General features: G+C 34.4%; 1 protein-coding gene across 2 annotated transcripts; it reads right to left on the minus strand.

Annotated features, from left to right (window-relative positions):
• Window positions 1-10,480: 10,480 nt before the first annotated feature.
• Window positions 10,481-17,957, minus strand: si:ch211-214p13.8 (B- and T-lymphocyte attenuator). Of its 2 annotated transcripts, XM_030124170.1 has the most exons (6): window positions 16,434-17,651; window positions 14,332-14,667; window positions 14,206-14,244; window positions 13,987-14,115; window positions 12,427-12,458; window positions 10,481-11,543 (listed from the first exon to the last, which is right to left on the minus strand). In XM_030124170.1, exons 1-6 carry the CDS (start codon window positions 16,525-16,527, stop codon window positions 11,265-11,267), a joined length of 909 nt encoding a protein of 302 aa, XP_029980030.1. In that variant the 5' UTR covers window positions 16,528-17,651; the 3' UTR covers window positions 10,481-11,264. The 2 variants fall into 2 exon arrangements, with proteins under 2 accessions (XP_029980030.1, XP_029980031.1); XM_030124171.1 differs by lacking the exons at window positions 13,987-14,115; window positions 14,206-14,244 and having other exon boundaries at window positions 16,434-17,957.
• Window positions 17,958-21,549: the final 3,592 nt, after the last annotated feature.

Below are 21,549 nucleotides of genomic sequence, written 5' to 3' on the forward strand. Positions count from 1 at the left end.
AGAAAAAAGTGCAATACAGAAGAATAAATAAAACCCAAATAAAAGAATAAAATACAAGATAGATTAAAAGCCATACAATTAAAAACAGCTAAATAAATAAATAAATAAAATACATAAATAAGAACAATAAACCACCACCAAATAAAAACAATAGAATAAAGATAGTACCTTCAAACATCTTGCATGGTTTCAAAAGCCAAGGAGAAAAAATGGGTTTTAAGAAGGGATTTAAAAACAGACAGAGAGGAGGCCTGTCTGATATGCAGAGGCAGATCGTTCCATAGTTTAGGAGCTGCTGCAGCAAAGGCACGCTCACCCCTGAACTTGTGCATAGTTTTTGGTACACTCAGGAGCAGTTGGTCAGCTGACCTGAGAGAGCAGGGGGGTATATAAAGCTGCAGCAGTTCAGAGAGGTAGGGCGGGGTGAGACCTTTTAGGGATTTAAAAGTAAATAAAATAATTTTAATAGGCAAAAACAGTGCTATTAGTACAGCAAAAGTAACTGGAATCCAAAAATAAGTATTGAAAACTACTGGACTTCTGCTCTGACAATGTTCCCAAACTCTGAGGACTGGTTTTTCTATCAAGACAATGCTTCTGGACTCAGCTAGGTCAATAAAGGTGTGGATGAAGGACCACCAGAGGAAGACCCTGTCATGGCCAGCCCAATCTCCAGACCTGAACCCACTTTGAAAACTTCTGGAGGAACATGGATGGTCACAAGCCATGGAACATGTCTGAGCTTCTTGAATTTCTCTGCCAGGAGCTGCATAAAGTCATCCAACAGCAACGGTGGAGAGCCAAGACATGTGAAAGCTGTCATTGAAAATCAGGATTATTCCACCAAATACTGATGTCTGAACTTTTCCCAAGTTAAAACATTAGTATTGTGTTGTTTAGAAATGAATATGAACTGGTTTTCTTTGCATTATTTGAGGTCTGCATCTTTGTTCTCTGCAAAAATCTAAATCTTACCAAATGTATTTTTTTCATTTCTAGTCAAAATATCTCATCACACTTAAGATAAGACATAATCACCTAAAGCACAGGTGTCAAACATGCGCCCCAGGGGCCAAATCCAGCCCGCCAAAGGGTCCAGTCCGGCCCCTGTGATGAATTTGTGAAATGCAAAAATTACACTAAGTTATTAATCATTTTATTTCAGGTTCCACATTTAGACCAATTCAGTCTCATAATAACCTATAAATTACTCACAACTCCAAATTTTTCTGTTTGTAAATGTAAATGTTTTCATGTATTTAGACTAAAACAAAGTATAATTTCCCAAAAACTCTGAATAACCTGAACAAATATGGACAACCTGAAATGTCTTAAGAAAAGTGCAATTTTAATAATATTCTACCTGTTACTAAATATTTTCTGTATCTGGAGATCCACTGTGATCTGTAAGTTATAATGTACATGTGGAAATGATAAACTAAAGCATAATAGTGTTAATTTTTTTTTTTAGTTCATTTTATTCCCATTGTTTGAAAGGATAGTTTGTAGATGTAAACATTTTCATAATGTAATTTTACTTTTTTCAGTGTGAAACATAGAGAAAAGTTTGGAGTTGACATTATTTATGTACTATTATGTTACTATTTTACTGGTTCGGCCCACTTCAGATCAAATTTAGAGGAATGTGGCCCCTGAACTAAAATGAGTTTGACACCCCTGACCTAAAGAGTAACTTTTCAGTGCGATATAAGAACTTATATTTAGACAATAGATCTTGAAAATTTTATTTCAAGAAATCTTACCAAGATAATTTTCACTTGTTCCATTGGCAGATTTTTTTTTTTTTGCTTGAATTAAGCAAAAAAATCGTGAATTTAGATTTTCAAGATCTATTGTCTGAAAATAAGTTCTTATATCTCACTGAAAAGTTACTCTTTAGGTGATTATGTCTTATTTTAAGTGTGATGGGATATTTTGACTAGAAATGAATAAAATAAACTCGGTAATATTTTGATTTTTGCAGTTTTATTTTGACCATGTGTCAAGTTCTGCAAATACATGCTCTAAATAACAATATTTTTTATTTGGAATTTGGGAGAAATGTTGTCTGTAGTTTAGAGAATAAAACAAAAATGTTCAATTTACTGAAGCATACCTGTAAATGGTCAAATCAGAGAACGTAATAATTTTGCAGTGGTTTCTTATTTATTTCCAGAGCTGTATATTCTCCTAGAATGCCCTTCTCACTGTGAACGTCTTCTTGTACTTCAATAAAAGGGTATATGTGAAAGAATGTCACTTTCTGTATAATATCAACAAAAAGGGCTGCATGCTTACATTGTGTTTGTGTTAATATCCATTGCAGACTTTTCTATATGTGTGTGTATGTATGTGTGCATGTACAAGAAAGGTTCAAATCTGCAGTCTGAGAGCTTGAATCAATTCCCTTTGCAAGCAAACCTTTTTGGTGCCCCTGAAAGGAATGCGTGTCTGGTTGCCTGTCCGCACTTTCTCAAGGCGTTGTTCATGTGAGTGATCTAAGGTTAAGTTGTGGCGACGGCAGGATGGCTTAGTTGTTTCAGAACTCCAATGCTGAATATCTGACACAAGAGCAATGACCCTGCTCCTGTAAATATCTTTAAACAAACCTCTGAGGGCCTGTCTGCTCACTTTGATGTTGCTCTGGGTTGCAGTGGCTACCTTATGCCTTAAATGAAATGCAGTTACGCCTCTGGCATCTATTATGCTTGCATGTGTACAAGGATACTTTTTTTTTTTCTATGATGCCAATATAATCTTCTATATGAAAGCAGCATATGGTGTAAATTTGTCAGTTATTATAATACTTGCAGGTTATCAGATGTAAAGCTCTGTGGTGGTATTACTCAGTATTAATATGATTTAGGTCTGTATTCCCCAGACTCAGTCCATGCAAACAGCACTGCTCATGAGCGCACTTATGAAAACGTTTATTTAATAAATACAAATGTAACCGCCCTGTAAAGAGCAATGAAGTCCAGCTGAAAAGAAAATAAAGGATGGATAGATGTGAAGTTGATGTGATAAATGCACAGAATAATAAAAAATGTTGAAAATAAATGTTTTCTTAAAAAAAAAAATCTTTATTTGTCTTAATACGAGTGATCTTCAGATTTGTACCTTTTGCATCAGATTTTAAGATACATGACATTCCTGTCTGCTTTGTCAAACCTGGCTGCCAGATGGTTATTTATTTTAGAGTATTTTTCATCCTAAGCCAGAGGGGTTATGGTCAAGCTCAAAGAGCATAAACAACTGGTGCAAAATTACTTTCACACACCCAAAGCCATCACCAGTGCTGCTCAGATGTATTCATAAGGGGAAGGGCTCAGACACAACACCGATATGTGCTTGTATATTTAACTCTGTGGTATAATTAAATAGAAGATAACAGTTAATATCAGTTTCCTTCAAGTATGTGTAGCTTAAACAAGGCATTAATTATCCATAAAGTAATAACAGATTATTTTATTTTATTTTTATTTCTTTTTTACTTAATTTGTAACAGATTTTACATTTTTTAACAAACAGACAGTAAAATAAAAAAGTAAAGACATACGAAACAAGAAACATCAACAAGCACAGACAGGGCAGTATCAAAAATTAAAGTACAACGATAAAAATGTGGGTCAATGAGTCACAATGTTATCCCATCATAATAAGAGGGTAGAGTTAGTTTGGGTATTGTCCTGTTTCAGTCCATGTAAGATCATTCAGATATATTCTCATGTTGCATCCGATCATGTCCCGTTAACCTGCTGACATAATTACATCCACCATTTTCATAAACATTTGTGCACAATTTCTGGAGTGCATATTTACACATGTTGACAGTAAAACACACAGATGTTGAGATATATGTGTATTTTTCATGAGAAAAACAAGGTGCTATCCTATTGGGGTGTCACATCTTCTGGGGCAGATGTCCATTTTAGCCAATAATTAGTAAATTTGTCCAAATTATGGTTCAAGGAGAAAGTTAGTTTTTCCATATTGTATATTTCTTTAAGAATTCCAATCCATTCCTTCTTTGTTGGGGGTTCTTTGCTCAGCCATTTTCTTGTTATGGCTTTTTAAACGCTGCCATAATTTAATTTAATTTAATTTAATTTAATTTAATTTAATTTAATTTAATTTAATTTAATTTAATTTAATTTTATTTTATTTTATTTTATTTTATTTTATTTTATTTTATTTTACCTTTTTTAACCAGGAAATCCCATTGACATTAGGAATCTCTTTTGCAAGGGAGACCTGGCCAAGGTAGCAGCCATACAAAGTCCAAACAACATAAAACACATACGTGATACACAATTAACAATAAAACACAATAACAACTATTTAACCACAGTGGCATCAAGAAAAACAGTGACATTCCTCCTTCACTGCATTCTCCATGATACTTTTAAAACCATTAACAGAAATGAATGTTTGTAGTTTTACAGTTTTTTGAAGATTATTCCACGACCATGGTGCATGGTAAGAAAATGCTGTTTTGCCAAAGTCTGTCAGAACTCAGGGAACGGTCAAAAGCAACTACTTGGAGGAACCTAAATGGAAACTACTCTTATTTTATTATGTTAAGTCTTAAGCTTCAGTGCTGCACATACATGATATAAATCCAGATTTGTTCTGATTAATTCTGTCTTAAATGTATTTAACCCTTTCATGCATGAATTATAAGAGCCTTAATCAAGAATTTTATTCGTGAGTGTTTTTATTCCTCGAGGCATTAAAAAAAACAATGCGATTGAAATAGTTTTTATGAACCCATCTTTCATGGAGTTGCAAAAATGTCCACTGAGCTGGACACCATACATACAATTTTTGAAACAAAGAAACGTATTTACTGATAAACTGTGTGAAAACAATGAAATGAAAACATTTTTAATGCAGCTAATCTGATGTTTTCTCACATTTTAACATACATTAATACTAGTCATTACTCACTTCATGGGGATAACATGCAAAAAAAAAACAAAACACCCACAAAAAACTGTTAATTACAGTTTAATAACAATAACAAGCAACTGATTTACTCTCACACATGTTAGTGCAGATCTGGTTTATCAAGAACAGCAAAGTTACAGTAACGGTATGAATTCCAGTGTGTGGGATGGTGCATGCACTGCAAAAATCTAAATCTTACCAAGTGTATTTTTCCTCATTTCTAGTCAAAATATCTCATCACACTTAAAATAAGACATAATCACCTATAGAGTAACATTTTTTTTTCTTAATTCAAGCAAAAAAAAATCTACCAATGGAACAAGTGAAAATTATCTTGGTAAGATTTCTTGAAATCAGATTTTGCAGATCTATTGTCAAAAAATCAGTTCTTATATCTCACTGAAAAGTTACTCTTTAGGTGATTATGTCTTATTTTAAGTGTGATGAGATATTTGGATTAGAAATGAGAAAAATACACTTGGTCAGAGTTAGATTTTGCGGTGTGAGCTTCCACTGTGTTGGCTTATATAGAACTAAAACAACAAAATCCATGAATATACAAGAGAATAACTGTCCACTGTAGTGACCACTATGCATGAAAGAGTTAATAGGGATTGTGCATATTTATGAACATTGTTGTATAAAAAATACAAAGTATGGAGGCTGGTGCACACCTAAAACGTCTTCAAGGGACAGGTGCGTAGGAGCATGAGGTACGACTGAAGAAGAAAAAAGGTATCCCGCACACTGTCCATGCAAGTTGAATGGAAAGTATGTGGGATACCTTTTTTCTTCTTAACTAGTATAAAAAATACACCCATATAAATATGCCAGAATTAGTAAAAAAAACTCCTTTTCATCTGCAGTCTCTATGGTAACGGAACAAGACATAAAATAGCAGCTTAAACTTGTATAAAATGTAAACCAGGTGAGTCCACATGTGTGAGTGAACAGGAGAATATGGTTTGAGATTTTGCATTACAGTATGAGTGAACATTCAGCCCCTAAAAACACTCAAATTAACCCTTTCATGCATAGTGGTCACTACAGTGGACAGTTATTCTCCAGCTGTTCTCTTGTATATTCATGGGCTTTGTTGTTTTAGTTCCATATCAGCCAACACACTGGACACTTATCCATCATCCCATACACTGACATTCATACCATTACTGTAACATTGCTGTTCTTTTATCTAAATCAACTGTTAAGTGTTATTAGACTGTAATTAACAGGGTTTTTTTTTTCATATTATCTGAGTGAGTAATAACTAGTATTACAGTATGTTAAAATGTGAGAAAACATCAGATTAGCAGCATTAACTTCCTGAGACCCAGGAAAGTGAAAATTTTAGCTTTTTTCCATTAAACAACTGCCTTGATTGGAAACTGCATAATGCAACAGGTTTTTTTTGTGTGTTTTTTTTTCCCCGAGACATTTTTTAAAATTATTTTTATTTATTTTTTTTTTTTTAATGGAATGCCCTTTACAATGGACAGCATTTTTTTTTAAGCAAAATTGTCAAACTTTTGTCCCCTACAGAGGACAAAAATGCATTGCTGGGTCTCAGGAGGTTTAAAATGCTTTTATTTCATATTTGTCACACAGTATGTCAGTAAATGCATGTTTCTTTGCTTTAAACGAACGGTGTTCAGCTGAGTGGACATTTTTGTAGTGCTATGGAAAATAGGTTCACTAAAAAAAAAAAATCACATTGTTTTTTTTTTTTTTTTTCATGCCTAGAGAGGAATAAAAACACTCAGGAAAAAAATCTTGATTAAGGTTCTCATAATTCATGCATGAAAGGGTTAAACTAAACTGTAACAGAAAATGTTACTGTGTTATTACTTTTCAAACTATTTGTTATTTACATTTGAGTTGCATTCCCTGTAAAATGAAACATACCTCTCAAGTTTAAGAATATTTTTTGCCCCATAAATCACAAGTGATCGATTCTTCCCCTGGGAAATAGTCCTAAAAGTTATTTATAGCAGATTTTGGAGCTGTCAGCGCTCATGTGAATCTCGTCAGTCTGTGCACACTCAGTGACATCAGGCTTCATATAATCGTGCCTGTTGAAGCTGCCTTCGCACAAGCCTCCGCAGTCTCAGTTTCTTTTACAGTCTGAACTGAGGCTTTGTCCACCCCAACAGAAAAAAAAGTACCCTATCACTGGATGTGTGTGTGTGTGTGTGTGTGTGTGTGTGTGTGTGTGTGTTAGAAAGAGAAAGAGATGTTTCACAGGCCATGTTTTAGCAAAAGCAGAGTGGGTTCATACATCTGTCACAGGTGTCACAATGGAAATGCACAGCTTTGGTTCACCTCAGTGGTCGTACAAAAACTTTCCTCTGGGTGCTTGCTTGTGTTTTGCTTTTTTTTTCTCCACACATTCATCTCATGCAGTCTTCAGACAAACTCTGCTCACTTCTCAAAACCAGATTAATAAACCCAACTGCATTTGACAGATTAGTAGAAAGAACAGAAGGTAAAAATCCTTATTATTTTTTATTCCTCCTCCCTTTTTGGGCTTGTTTTTGTTCACGTTATTCACAACCTTCACTAAAAAGATATGTCCATATTCTTTAACCCTTTCATGCATGAATTATGAGAACCTTAGTCGAGATTTTTTTCCTGAGTGTTTTTATACCTCTTTAGACATGAAATAAAAGCAACAGGATTGAAATTTTTTTCATCAACCTATTTCTCATGGAGTTACAAAAATGTCCACTCAGCTGGACACCATGTGTTTAATTTTTGAAGCAAAGAAACATGCATTCAAAACCCATCATCAGAAAGTGACATACTGTGTGAAAACTATCAAATAAAAACATTTTTCATGCTGCTAATCTGATGTTTTCTAACATTTTAACATACTTTAATGCTAGTTATCACTCACTTCACACATAATATACAAAAAGAACAACCTTTTTGATTAAGAAAACTTTTAAATTAGAGTCTGATAACAATTAGAGAGAGATTGGGGGTAGGAGTATATATGTTTTTACTTCTTCCTACTCGTTTTCGAGCATGCATAATTTTTATTTCATTTATTATTATTATTATTATTATTATTATTATTATTATTATTATTAATTTATTTATTTTTATTTTTATTTTTATTTTTATTTTTATTTTATTTTATTTTTTTTTGTTTACTTATCAGCCTTTTATGTACCAGTACTTATATTTTGTTGGTTGATTTTTGATTGATTTCACTGTCTACATGTTCGAAATAAATATTTCAATCAATCAATCAAAATTAGCAATTGATTTACACTAAAACATTACTGCAAATCAGGTTTATCAAGAACTGCAAAGTTACAGTAATGGTATAAATTGCAGTGTATGAGATCCATAAGTGTCCACTGCATATGCAACTAAGACAACAAAACCCATGAATATACAAAAGAACAGCTGGAGAATAGCTGTCCACTGTAGTGACCAGTATGCATGAAAGGGTTAAACTTAGTAACCACTGTTTTTCCACAGTATGTTGATGAAAAAATGTACATTCAGCTCAGTTCAGCCAGAGTTAATGTAATGCTTCACCAGTGGGAATTGATGAAATTAATGTTATCTATTTTGTACATGATTCTGTCTCTGTGTTTCCCTGATGATCTCATATAGAAGGATGCAAAAGAAAGAAAAAAGAAGTTTTATAGGATAGTGTCTTCCTTTAGAAAGCTTTATCTGATCTTTATAATCTTTGTGTTCTTTTTACTAATGAAAATGTGAACAATTCCTTCAAGAACACAGATGAAAGGTCAACTGTCAATGGTAAAATCTAAACCATGTGTGGTTCAGTAAAGGCGATGCATCCACCACCGCATATTATGTCAGAGGCAGAAAGTCTCCGATCTGTTCTTTAACTTCCTGTATGTTCACGCTAATGCACGCTGACGACTTCTCCCAGGGGCTGCATTTCCTGAGGGGGCAGTGGAACACAAAACCAGACTATATGTGTCACTAAACTGTGTGAAAATAATCACCACACTAACACTGGTTACACAAAACATGATGGAAACAATGACACATGAAATTATTCAGTAGATTTAAAGTTTAAGAATATTAATTAAAATGTACTTTTATCAAATACATATCAGATTTAATGTCATGGTTTTTTTTGTTTTTTACTTAACCAAATTAAAGCTGCAGGTATTTGTAATTAGGGGGCGAAAAAGCTCTTGTGCAAATCTAAAGATTAAAATACAGATGAACTGAGGCTGTTTAATGCTGATGTGGACAATATAAGGTACTTTTATAAAAGAAACGTGGCTGAGAAATGGAGAAATCTGACTGAATCTTAACAGTGATCAGTTATTAATCACATATTTAAACCCTGATGGCTCTGAAAAACACCTATAACTGGCCAAAAAAGGAAGTAGAAATTCCTGTCAGATCACTGAGGTTACAAAATCCTGAGAGTTAATTAAGAAAATTTCCCCAAATGACACTAAAAATATCAAATATTACAGCATTAATTTCAGAAAAAAACGTATTAAATACTTGTCAAAACTTTCAAAACCAATCCACAGTATCTACAATAGATTTAAAATACATATTACTAAAACTCTAGAAAAAATATATAGTTTGATTTATTGAAAGCATTTTAATGCATTTTAATAGAAATTTACATCTATTCAATATGAATACAATGGCGATTTCACAAAAAAATGACTTTATGGAAACCATGCACTTGATTTTTTTTTTTTTACAGCAAAAACTTTTAACTACAGAATTTCCACCAAACTTTATTTACTTCTCAATACTATTAAAAACAAAAGAGCATCAAAATCAAGGAACGTTTGGAATCACGCAAAAGTCAGGTAACAAAATTAGTGACCATAAAATGATTGGGGTTTTTTTGGTCTCTTTCATTATTAACCCATAAAGATGTTTAATAACTTCTGATCCACTAATCCTATCAAGCCATGTAAATAATTGGTGTAAAATGCAATTATTCATCTTTTCATGTTCATCAGATATGACCCATTTGGACATTCAGAAGCAGATATTTACAGTGGAAACACTGCCATCTTCTACAACACTGATTCACCAGTAAAACCCATGGAGTTGGATCAATGACAGTGAATGGAAACACCGGGTTCATGTTCAGCTAATGAAATATTTTGATGAAAAAGTCATTTTTTCTTCAATTTTCTCTGTTTCTGACATAATAACCCTCAACTTTAATCTTTAATTTTCAAACATCTGCATGATCAGTGAATTAAATTCACAAAAATACATGATTTTCAATGGATAAAAGCAAAATACAGAGTATAATATGGTGATAAATCACTTAACCTCCTGAGACCCAGGAAATGTCAGCAAATTACAAGCTTTTTTGTTTTTTTATTAAATAAGTGCCTATATTGGAAACATCATGATGCAACAGTTTTTTCAGATGCAGTTTTTAAAATTTTTATGGAATGTCCTTTGTGGTGGACAGTTTTCTTTTCTTTTTTTTTTTTTTTTTTTGCATAAAGTTGTGAAACTCTTGTCCACAAATGTGGACAGAAAACCCATAGCTGGGTCTTAGGAGGTTAAAGAAAGGTTAAATAGAGAGGAAAAATCATTTGGGAACTGCCACAAAAACAACACTGGGTCTTTATGGGTTAAAGTCTAGTCTTATCGTGAAAATTTTATCAATAAATGTTCAATTCATAATGTGTTAAAACTAGCTTTATTCTATGTTATTAGAGTGAATATTTTTATTTCACTTATTGAGTAGATATTCTTTCCAGTTTCAGTTTTTACAGTATAGACTAGTACCATGTGTGTGTTTTCTTATCCTGTCATTTCTCTGTTTGAAGATGTTCTCGCAGCCATTTATTACAAAATCAAAGCACAAAATCCAGTCACCGTCAAAGGCAAAAAGCAAAAAAAATCCTTTCTAGGACATCTGAATACAACATGTAATAAAAAAATAAGTCCTCATGGCAACAACTCAGACACAGAATTATTAAAAAAATATCTTGCGAGTACATATGCACCAAATTACTAGTTATGGTAAAAATATGTCAAAGCTTTAGCACACACAGTTTTATAAAATGGAATAATCCTTCCAAGTCACGTTAAGAGGAGGAAAAAAAAAACAGTTATCAAGACAGACACAAGCATTTCCTGTACTGTAGTGCGGTGTGAGTGAATGCACTGCTGTGGACAGTTTAATTAAAGTTGACACGATGTACTGCGTGTCACCTCAAGCTGTTTCTATTCACACTGACTGAGATGCGGTTGACTGCTTAGCCCTCGTCTTCACACACATCACACCTACACACACTTGCATAAATGTTTCCATCCATGTTTTCACCTGTCTACGGAGAGTCAGAGAGGTTTGAAACACAGATGACAGTGCCTGTGGCAGGTATCCCAGACTGTTTTGGATTGATGACAGCGTACCCTGTATGATCTGAAACTTGGCTCGTCCCCGCTGTGTTTGCCCCAGGCTGACCCCTAACAGCCCTCTGGGATGGCAGTGATGAGAGCATTTCTGGCGTACTTTGAGAGTAGATGTCATTGACAATGGAAAGGTGGCTGGCTAGGACAGAAGTGTTCCCGCTGGGGAGGCCAGGTATCATGTGGGTGGACATTTCCTGTAAGATTAGGACACAAAAACAGGACTAAATAAGAACAAGTGGTTCCAGGCACAACAAACCCCACCCCTCACATGTATTTTAGTTTATTTTGGCATCAATCCAGCTGATGTCATCATGTCTATGCGTGTGTTGATGTCAGCATATCAATTGCCTCTATATATGTGGCAAGTCTGAAGTAAATTGAAACAAAATAGATGTTTTTATAGACATTTGAAATTTCGCCCATTATAAGTAAATGGGAGAAAAAAAACTTAAATTCATAAAAACTTAGAACTTTGACTAACTTTTCCCAAAATGTAACAACATCTATTGTGGGTCACTAGGAAATTTATAAACCAAATTTGGTATGAATTCAACCAAGAGTTTTGCTGCTATAGACATGTGAGATTTCGCCCATTATAAGTAAATGGGGAAAAAAAAAAGATTAAAAAAAAAAAAAAAAATCATCAAAAATTTAGACTTTGACCTATGTTTCCCAAAATATAACCACATCTCTTCTGGGTCACTGGCAATCTGTAAACCAAATTTGGTATATATTCAACCAATAGTTTTGCTGCTAGAGACATTTGAATTATCGCCCATTATGAGTGAAATGGGGAAAAAAAAAAAATTAAATTCATAACAAACTTGAACTTTAACCTACTGTTCCCAGATTGTAATGAGATCTATTCTGGGTCACTAGCAATCTATAAACCACATTTGGTATGAATTTAACCAATAGTTTTGCTGCCAGAGTGTTAACAAACAAACTAACTAACTGACTAACAAAGAAACAAACAAACCAAACCAAAAAGAATACCACTTGCCTCCCCTGTGGGGGCCGGGGTAAAAATCCCTGCTTTAAAACATGTGGGTCATGTAAGCAACAGTTTCACTTTACCTGTCCCTTTTTCAGGTTGTAGCTCTGTATTCCTGTAAAAAAAAAAAAAAGAAGAAGAAGAAGAAGAAATTCAACAGCGGTTAAGCTTAACCCTTCATCAGGCAAGGGATTATTTTTAAGACAGTGACAGCAACAGTTATAGTGAGGACAGTGAGTCAATAATTTCAGGTCCAGTATGGTCTACAGGGTCTGGAAGGTCCACCTCTGCATGAACAGTGAGTGTACCTGCTTTGTTAGGTACCATGAAGTAATGGTACTAATGTAAGGAATGATGTTCAAAGGGAGAATGTGGATGTGGACAGGGGTCTGGATCAGCACTTATGTTGTAATGCTCTAAAAAATGATGTTCTAATGTTCTCAAATACACTTTCCTTTCACTTTACATGTGTTTTTCTTGTATTTTTTAATATTCAATTCTTGAATTAGTTTTTTTGAAATTATCATTATTATTATTATTTTTTTTTTTTTTTGCCACCTATGGGTAAAGAACCAAATATGGCAACTTCAAAGACCTTGATTTTTGATATAGCAATGAAAATTTTGAACATTTTCGCAGAAGTAATAAAGTCTTGTAAGGTCCTCCAATAACACACTAAGGCTGAAATTTTGAATTTCAGAATTTTTTTGTTTGTTTGTTTGTTTGTTTTTGCTGTTGTTTGCTGTGTTGTCATGATTTTCCTCTATTTTTTTTTTTTTTTTTTACTGTGTTTTTACATAGTTTTGACTATGTAACTGTTTGGAGTTCAACCAGGTGTCAATAAGCACCTGGACTGATTTAGAAAAAACAAAGAGTCCCAAAATAAAAACTACTGGCTCAAAATTCAAATATGTGTTGTTGTTCAGCATGTTCCAGTTCACAGTTGTTGTTCAACATCCTAAATCTCTTATTTATATGACTTATTTAGTAAAAACCTGTAAAACTTCGATTCCTCTCTGTCTTTTTCTATTATTCCACCCCGTTTTGACACCTAAAACTATGGTGGCCCTGAAGGGCAAACCACAAGGACTAACTGCAAAAGAAAGTCACACAAGAAAAAAAAAAACATACACAAGAAAAAGAAAATCACACAAACAAGAAAAAGGTGTTGCCAGAAAGGGTAGGTACCTGCCATGACCAGGATCTGGATGCTGATTGGATTTTTTCCTTATTTGTGTAATTTTTCTTTCTTGTGTGTGTTTTTTTCTTGTTTACGTGATTTTCTTTTTCTTGTGTTTTTTTTTTTTTCTTGTTTGTGTGATTTTCTTTTTCTTCTGTGTTTTTTCTCTTGTGTGCATGATTTTCTTTTTCTTGTGTGTGTGTTTTTTTTGTTTGCGTGATCTTCTTTTTCTTGTGTGTGTGGTTTTTTTATGTGTGATTTTCATTTTCTTGTGTTTTTCCTCTTGTATGCCTTTCTTTTCCTTGTACGCTTTGCAATTCGTTACTGTGGTTTTGCCCTTCGGGGCCACCGTATGAAGGTTGAAATTTTGAATTTCAGAGTATTCCTGTGAGTGCCCTATAAAGGGTTAAAATATCTGTTTATTGCACTAATTCAAGCTCAGACTATAGTTTCACGCTCTTACGTTTCCAGCCGTTAGACCCCAGGAAGACGATCGCCGTCAATGTAAAGACCAGCACAACTACACTAAGACAAATGAAGAAGTACGGCTCATATTCCACAGATTCATCAGGAACAGGATTTGATATTTTTACTGGAACAAAGAAGAAAAATTACTTGATTTAGTCATAGGCGGCATAAATTTAAATCTGTGTTAATTTTTATTCAAAACATGAAGTCCTACCAGTATTAAATACACAATTCACATCTCCGTGGTGGTGGTCTGCACATTGAAAGATAACATATATATTTATAACAGACTGAAAATGTAATTAACATGTTATTTCCTGGAAAGAGGAGAAAGTCTCACCAGAAACAGAGACATTGATGATGTGTCCCAACAACATATTTTTGTGTAGTTTAGGTCCACATCTGTACAGGCCGTCATCATGCAGGGAAATCCTTCTGAATGTCAAATGTGAGACTGAATTCCTCTGATCATTTTCATCACGCTGGGTTATTTCTATGTCCTCTGTGTTGTTCATCTCCTCGCAGGCGTATGTCTCTAGTAATTTACACCAGGCGACTTGATGAGGTTCTCCACAGTGTTTGACAGGACAGTCGACTGTCAGAGTTTGTTGTGGCGCAGTTTCACACGTTAAGCCCCATCGCAAAATCACCTCAACTTCACATGAAGGAATCAAGCCTAAAATAAAAACAGTCAAAAGTTATTGTCCTTTATACATTTATTCATGTCATTATAACCCTTTAGGTGACATAGTTTTTAGTTGTTTTTTTTTTTTTCATTTTGTTTTTATAAATATTCAATTTTTACCTCATTTGCAAGAGCTGTCTGTTTCATTCATTAATGTTGTTTGTTGTAATATTGCGACTTTGGTGCTGAAGGGCTAAACTGTCTTCTTACCGACTGACAACCCTTTAACCCCTGACATGTCTGTGGTACTTCTTCCACGAGTACGATTTATTTTAAATATTCATAAAAATTCAACCATTTGCTCAATAGAAAAAAATTCAAGACGTGCTGATAGAATAGACCTTGTTCTTTCCATAGACATGTGAGCATGCTCAGTGCACCCCCCAGTGCCTTTGTAATAGGGGTGGGGGTGACACAGAGCATTGAGTGACACTGACTTGCAATAGAAATAGAAGGTTTCAGCTTTTTTGGGGGCTTTTTTTTGGTTTTGTTTTGGATACTATTTTCCATTTTTCTTGTCGTGTTTTTGTTTGTTTGTTTGTTTGTTTGTTTGTTTGTTTTTGCTGTTGTTTGCAGTGGTGTCATGATTTTCCTTTTTTTTTTTTTTTACTGTGTTTTTACAAAGTTTTGACCGTGTAGCTGTTTGGAGTTCAACCAGGTGTCAATAAACAGCTGGACTGATTTAGAAAAAAAAAAAAAGAGCCCCAAAATAAAAAATGCTGGGCCAAAATTCAAATACATGTTGTTGTTCAGTGTGTTCCAGTTCACAGTTCATGTTCAACATCCTAAATCTCTTATTGACGTGCCTTATTTAGTAAAAACCTGTAAAACTTCAATTCCTCTCTGTCTTTTTCTATTATTCCTATTCTATTATTCTACTATTTTGACACCTAAAACTATGGTGGCCCTGTTGGGCAAACCACAAGGATTAATTGCAAAGCACACAGGAAAAAGGAAAAGAAAGTCACACAAGAAAACTAGAAAAGCACTCGGAGAGCGCAGACCACCACAAAGGCAGATCAGTGTCCCCCCCCCCACGATCACCACCAAAATTTAATCATTTGTTCCTTGTGCCAGTATCAACATTTCTGGAAATTTTCATCCAAATCTGTTCATAACTTTTTGAGTTATCTTGCACACGGACAGACAGACAAATGAACCAATGCCGGCCAAAACATAACCTCCTTGGCGGAAGTAAAAAAAAAAAAAAAAAAACATACACAAGAAAAAGGAAATCATACAAACAAGAAAAAGGTGCTACCAGAAAAGATAGGTACCTGCCGCGACCAGGATCTGGATGCTGAGTGGATTTTTTTTCTTATTTGTGTAATTTTTTTTCCTTGTGTGTGTTTTTTTCTTGTTTGTGTGATTTTCTTTTTCTTGTGTGTTTTTTTTTGTTTGTTTGTTTGTTTGCGTGAGTTTCATTCTCTTGTACTTTTTTTTCTTGTGTGCCTTTCTTTTTCTTGTACGCTTTGCAATTTGTTGTTGTGGTTTGCCCTTTGGGGCCACCATATAAAACACACAGTAAAGCAAAACCACTGAAGAAGCACATTCCCACAGCAGCTTTTATGACACTGAAACTGACACAAATTCACAGCAGCATGTGTCATTGAAATAATGTCTCAGGGGTTAAAGGGTTAACATATAACAAAACAAAAATCATTCTTATCACTACAATAAATACTGAAGACATATCATATTTTATCAATCAATATCATTATGAAACTCCAGTGCCAAATCAGAATATGAAGGCTTACCTTGACCTTTTCCATGGATGCCACTAATTGTACACAAGGTAAATATCAGTAAAAAGCTGTGCATCAAGGTATCACTCAGGTTTGACATGTTCATAACCTGGAACCTTCAATCAAATGCTGTAGTGTGTGCTGTTGGCTTCTCTTGTGACAAACTCACCACTTCCTGTCCTCCCACCTACATTCTGAGACCATCATGCACTGGTGTATTCATACCTCCAAATGTTCCCTCTTTGTACAAACACATACAAATTGTGTATCACCTTTAAAACTTGAATTATTACAGTTAACAGAAATATTTCTTTACATAAATGTGATTCTTTCACAGTCATAAAGCCCTAGTAGTTGGAGTTTGTTCAGTCACTCTGTCTCTTCTGGTCAAAATAAATACAAACACCTTAGCTAATCCTCTGAAAATCATGATTGAAACAAGTATGAATCAAATAAAGGAAATTACGCCCATCCTAAATGAACAATTGTGTTAAATCTGTACTATTTTTATATCTACATGCTTTGCTGGTCAGCTGTGTACAATTGAGGCTGCATGAATGTTTTTTATCACCTCTATGAAATAATAAGAGGCCTGCTTGTTTCCCTTATCCAATCTGTGTTTTCCTGCAGATGACGGAAAACCAGCCAAAGTCTGAATAACAAGAAGCCAAAAAAGGCCTTAAATGCAGCTCAATTCAGACCTTTTCCAAATAAACCAAAAATACCCAGCACATAGTTTTTTGTCATAGGAGTAGAGTGGGGTTGGCTATATTATAGCATTATGTGTTCCCACTAGGAATGAGGCACACCAGTAAAGTTGTCAAAGCAGTCATGATCTTCTGGGGGATGGAATCTGTCCCTAACTACTCCAACAGCACCATCTAGTGTCTAAAACATTTTATGTATTCCCCCCAACTCATGCACAGTGGTCAGAAGACATTATGTCTTGCTTAAGACTGGAGAAAATTAGATACTCACTTCAGCAATCAAATGGGGAATTCCAGAAAGTGTGGGGTCCCTTCCTAAAAACACCCTGTAAATGCTTGACTTTTAAGTGCAGTTTAACAATGCTGCTTACTCCATACTACCTCCTAGCGCCGGTTTTTGTCATGATAGTGACCCCTTATTATTTCTAGTGCACTGGCAATGACTGAGGAGGGATAATTTTATGTAGTTTGTTCCTTGCTCTGCTCTGCTTTGCTTTTTTTTTTTTTTGTTTTTTTTTTTTTTGTTTGTTTTTTTGTTTTTCTATGGTGCTAGCTGCGTTTAATTTACACTCATGCTTACTTAAGATTTCTTTAATGACCATTCAGCTCTGCACTTGTATTATATGGAGAAAACTTCAATAAAAGATCTTGATCAAAAAAAGATATATTATGTATTTTCCTCCCTTAAATCTACAGTGTAGTGTCAGTGGTTTTAAAATGCTTCTATTATTTGGAAGATGAAATAATCTTTTTTTTGTTTGTTTTTTCCAAATATCACCCTTTACTAAATAATTACATGGCTTTTTTTTTATTTTGTCTGAGTGATCATTCTGAGCATAAGCTTGTGTTTTTCATAACACACAAGGACATTGTTTCAGGGAAAAAAAAACAAAAAACAAAAAACAACAACTTCAAACTAAGTAAAAATAACACTAACTTCCTCATATTCTTCATCAACACTTTGCACAATCATGCAAATGAGGTGGTTGAGGTGCAGTAGCAAACACTAAAAAGTCAGTGCTCACCCAGATCTACTTATGTGGTTTGTACTGTGACTTGCTTTTTTTTACATTGCATCTACCGTTTACATTTACAACAGGAAATCTAAAAAAAAAAACCAAACAAAAAAAACCACTCCTTTTAAAACTTTAGACCAAAGTCTAAGCAGTTATGAATAATCCAGTGGTCGAAGTGTTGTGTATTTTTGTCATTCATATTAACTGATGCTTCATTTCAGTATTCATTTATTACTCACTATGGGGTGTTTTTCTATGTGTTTATGTGGTTGTGTATTGAATGTGTATATCGGTGTGTAATTACAAACCACAGTGCACAGGAAATTAAAGTATCACACAAGTATGCAGATGTATTTGTCTTCTCTCATGGTTGCCCACCTCTCTCTCTCTCTCTCTCTCTCTCTCTCTCTCTCTCTCTCTCTCTCTCTCTCTCTCTCTTCTACTTTTTTACATGTTGCAACGGAGAGATCAGTATTTTCTACAGTGTCAGGCTCAAAACATCCAGTGTAGACACCTAGATCCTACCAGCACATCATGGGAAGCTGTACTTCAGGGTAAGTGATTGTCCATAAATACACACACGTTAAATATGTCAATCTACTTTCATATGAGGCAGAAACATTTTTAACATTTCAAAGTCACATACCGTATATATAAAAGCTCATTAAAAATAATAGTTGGTCTGTTATGTAAAAAAAAAAAAAGACATCAGTAAACAGTCGTACAGGATTATAACAGTCTAACACTGTTGCATTCTGACCCTGTTGCAATCTGCTGTTGCATTCAGCTTCTGTAAGGAAATAGTGGTTAGTGGAAAAAATGCACAGTCATTGATAAAGATCAGTCAAATATGTAATATTTCATGTAGCTGTGGTATAGTGAATGCAGTGTGTGTTTTTCCTAGCATGATCTGAGATATTGACATGTTAGCATAGAAGCATGCACAGTTACAGTCAGAGATAGCTGGTTATGGACAGATGAGGACTGCAGGCTTCTGTAAAGGGCTTCCTGTTGCGGCATACGTTTTCATGTGTTAAGCTGTCAAGGAAACACATCAAGTTACAGAGAAAAGCTGTTGTGAAACGTGAAGTTTTGTGTACTGACGCAGTTACACACTAGATTTCAGTTTTTATAGTTTCGAAGTTTTAAGTTTAGGTGTGAATGCCGTTTATTTAATTGTAATGATTGAGTCCATCCCTATTTGTTGTGTTGTCAGGATAAAGAAGAAAACGACAGGTAATACAATGGCATGATTCAGAATGATTAACTTATATATTAACCACATGCAGTCATGTTTAAATTAATATATTGTCTTTGTTCTTTCAGGGGAGTCTGCATCAGATGATAATAAGGTAGACCTGCCCACATCAACGTCTGTTTTTGTGACCCTTCTTAGTTATCAGTACCAGTTTTAGTCATTATGGTGCACACATTTATTTTTAACATAGCCCAGTCAAATGTGCTTCATTATTAGATTTACATACTGGATGAACAGTTGTATGAAGCCCTTGTTGTTTATAATAGGAAGTCAGGGAAACTAACCACATAAAACAAACAAGAAAATGTGTTGACTTCAGTGGCATGCAAATTTAGAGTTTGTATAACAGAAGGCCTATCTCAGACTATGTGTTATCTCATGACAGCCTAACGAGGATGTAATGTACGCCTCTATTGACCACAGTAACACCAAAGCATCAAAACCCAGAGCTACAACTGATGACGACTGTGACTACGCTACAGTTAATGTCCCAGCAGCTCTTCAACCGGAGTGTGAATCTGACAGTTCATCTAAAGAGGACAACGCAGACGATTATGTTCTCATGAACTAGCAACAACACGGTGGGCTCTTTCAAGAAGTAAAACTGGTAGATCTCATCAGAAACGACAGAGCACATCATGTTCTGAAGCAGCACTTCGCAGCTGAACTGTGAAGTTTCGAGTTGAACTACGCAGCGAATTTTGATGTTCGAAAAGGAAACAGAAGAAAAAAAAAAACAACATCAAGCAACAAAGTGACAGCAGCTGGGTGTGGAAACATACAGAGAAGTCTCCCTCTACGTCAGAGGTAACCTCAAGCTCGTCCTGGAGAACATGTAAACTCTTATGTGACCTCTTTACAAACAGAAGCTGACTTCAGAATAATATGTATATTTCTACCTGATATTCTTGTATATCTGAAAATCCATGGTATGTTTTCATATAATGTGCTCAGAACACATGACAAGTGTAAAATCCAGACATAAAAGATAAATAAATAAATGCATATTAATGGATGATGCAGGAAAATGATTAGAACACTTTTTTTGTGGTATAAAGATATAATAAAACTGTAACTCATTGCATATAATTCAGTCACATCTTAGTGTTTTTGAAATTGTCTCATCAAATCATAACTTTACATTAGTATTTATTTGTTTTGTAATTTTTTTTCCCCCTGTTCTGATAAGATACATACAGATACATTTAGTGAGTTTTTTCATTTTGTTCATTTTTTTTTATTTAATGACTGATTAAATCTTCACTGAGTTGACTGCTTTTAGGTGTTTGTGAACTGATTTTTGTTCTATAAATTTCTTGCAAATGGGTTTTCAAGGACGCATTCTCCAAACTCAGTCAGGCAGCAAAAACTGTGTTTCTATAAATGAACAATCTGACGGTAGAGGTTAATAAAGGTTTCTGTTTTTCACTATGAAACACTGCCTCCTCTCAGGGTTTTTTTTTTTGTTTTTTTGCAGAGCCTTTTAATGTTATGACTTAGTGATATCAACATTTACCCAGAACTAGACAACATCCTATATGTCAATATAGAAAATTCATTTAATGTTTATCTACAGCTTCCTACCAGTAGATGGCAGAACAGGCCCTTTTTCCATTTTCCATCTTACACCCCCAATGAAGTTCAAGAGAAACTGTCAAAGCGTGGAAAAGTCACATTCTTTGTATAAACTGTGCATATCCATCATCATCAACATCAACAGGTGAAAAAGGTGAAACATTCATATACTGTACTATGGAAATATAATTGTCCCCATACATAAACATTCTTCATTCTTATCTAAACTTTTGCTTGTATCATCAACATCAACATAGTAAATACAAGCAAACATCAAACATCATGACAAAAAATTAAGTGCAACGGCAAAATGAAATATACAATAATTTAGTAAAACACAATATAAAATAATACAAAATATCTACAACAGGCCCAGGCAAACTGTAATCATGCAAGAAAGAAAATTCTGAAATAAATTTAAAAAGTGAATGTGGCAAGTTTTCCCGAAGCACATGCATCTGGAACAAATGTGTTCATGCATGAGGCCTGATATATGAATATGTAAAACCACTACCAATATGATAGGCTAGGAGAATTTGAGTCAAGGTGATGAAACTAGTGACACATATGAA

Source organism: Sphaeramia orbicularis, chromosome 21, assembly GCF_902148855.1.
Source record: "Sphaeramia orbicularis chromosome 21, fSphaOr1.1, whole genome shotgun sequence".
Taxonomy (NCBI): Eukaryota; Metazoa; Chordata; class Actinopteri; order Kurtiformes; family Apogonidae; genus Sphaeramia; species Sphaeramia orbicularis.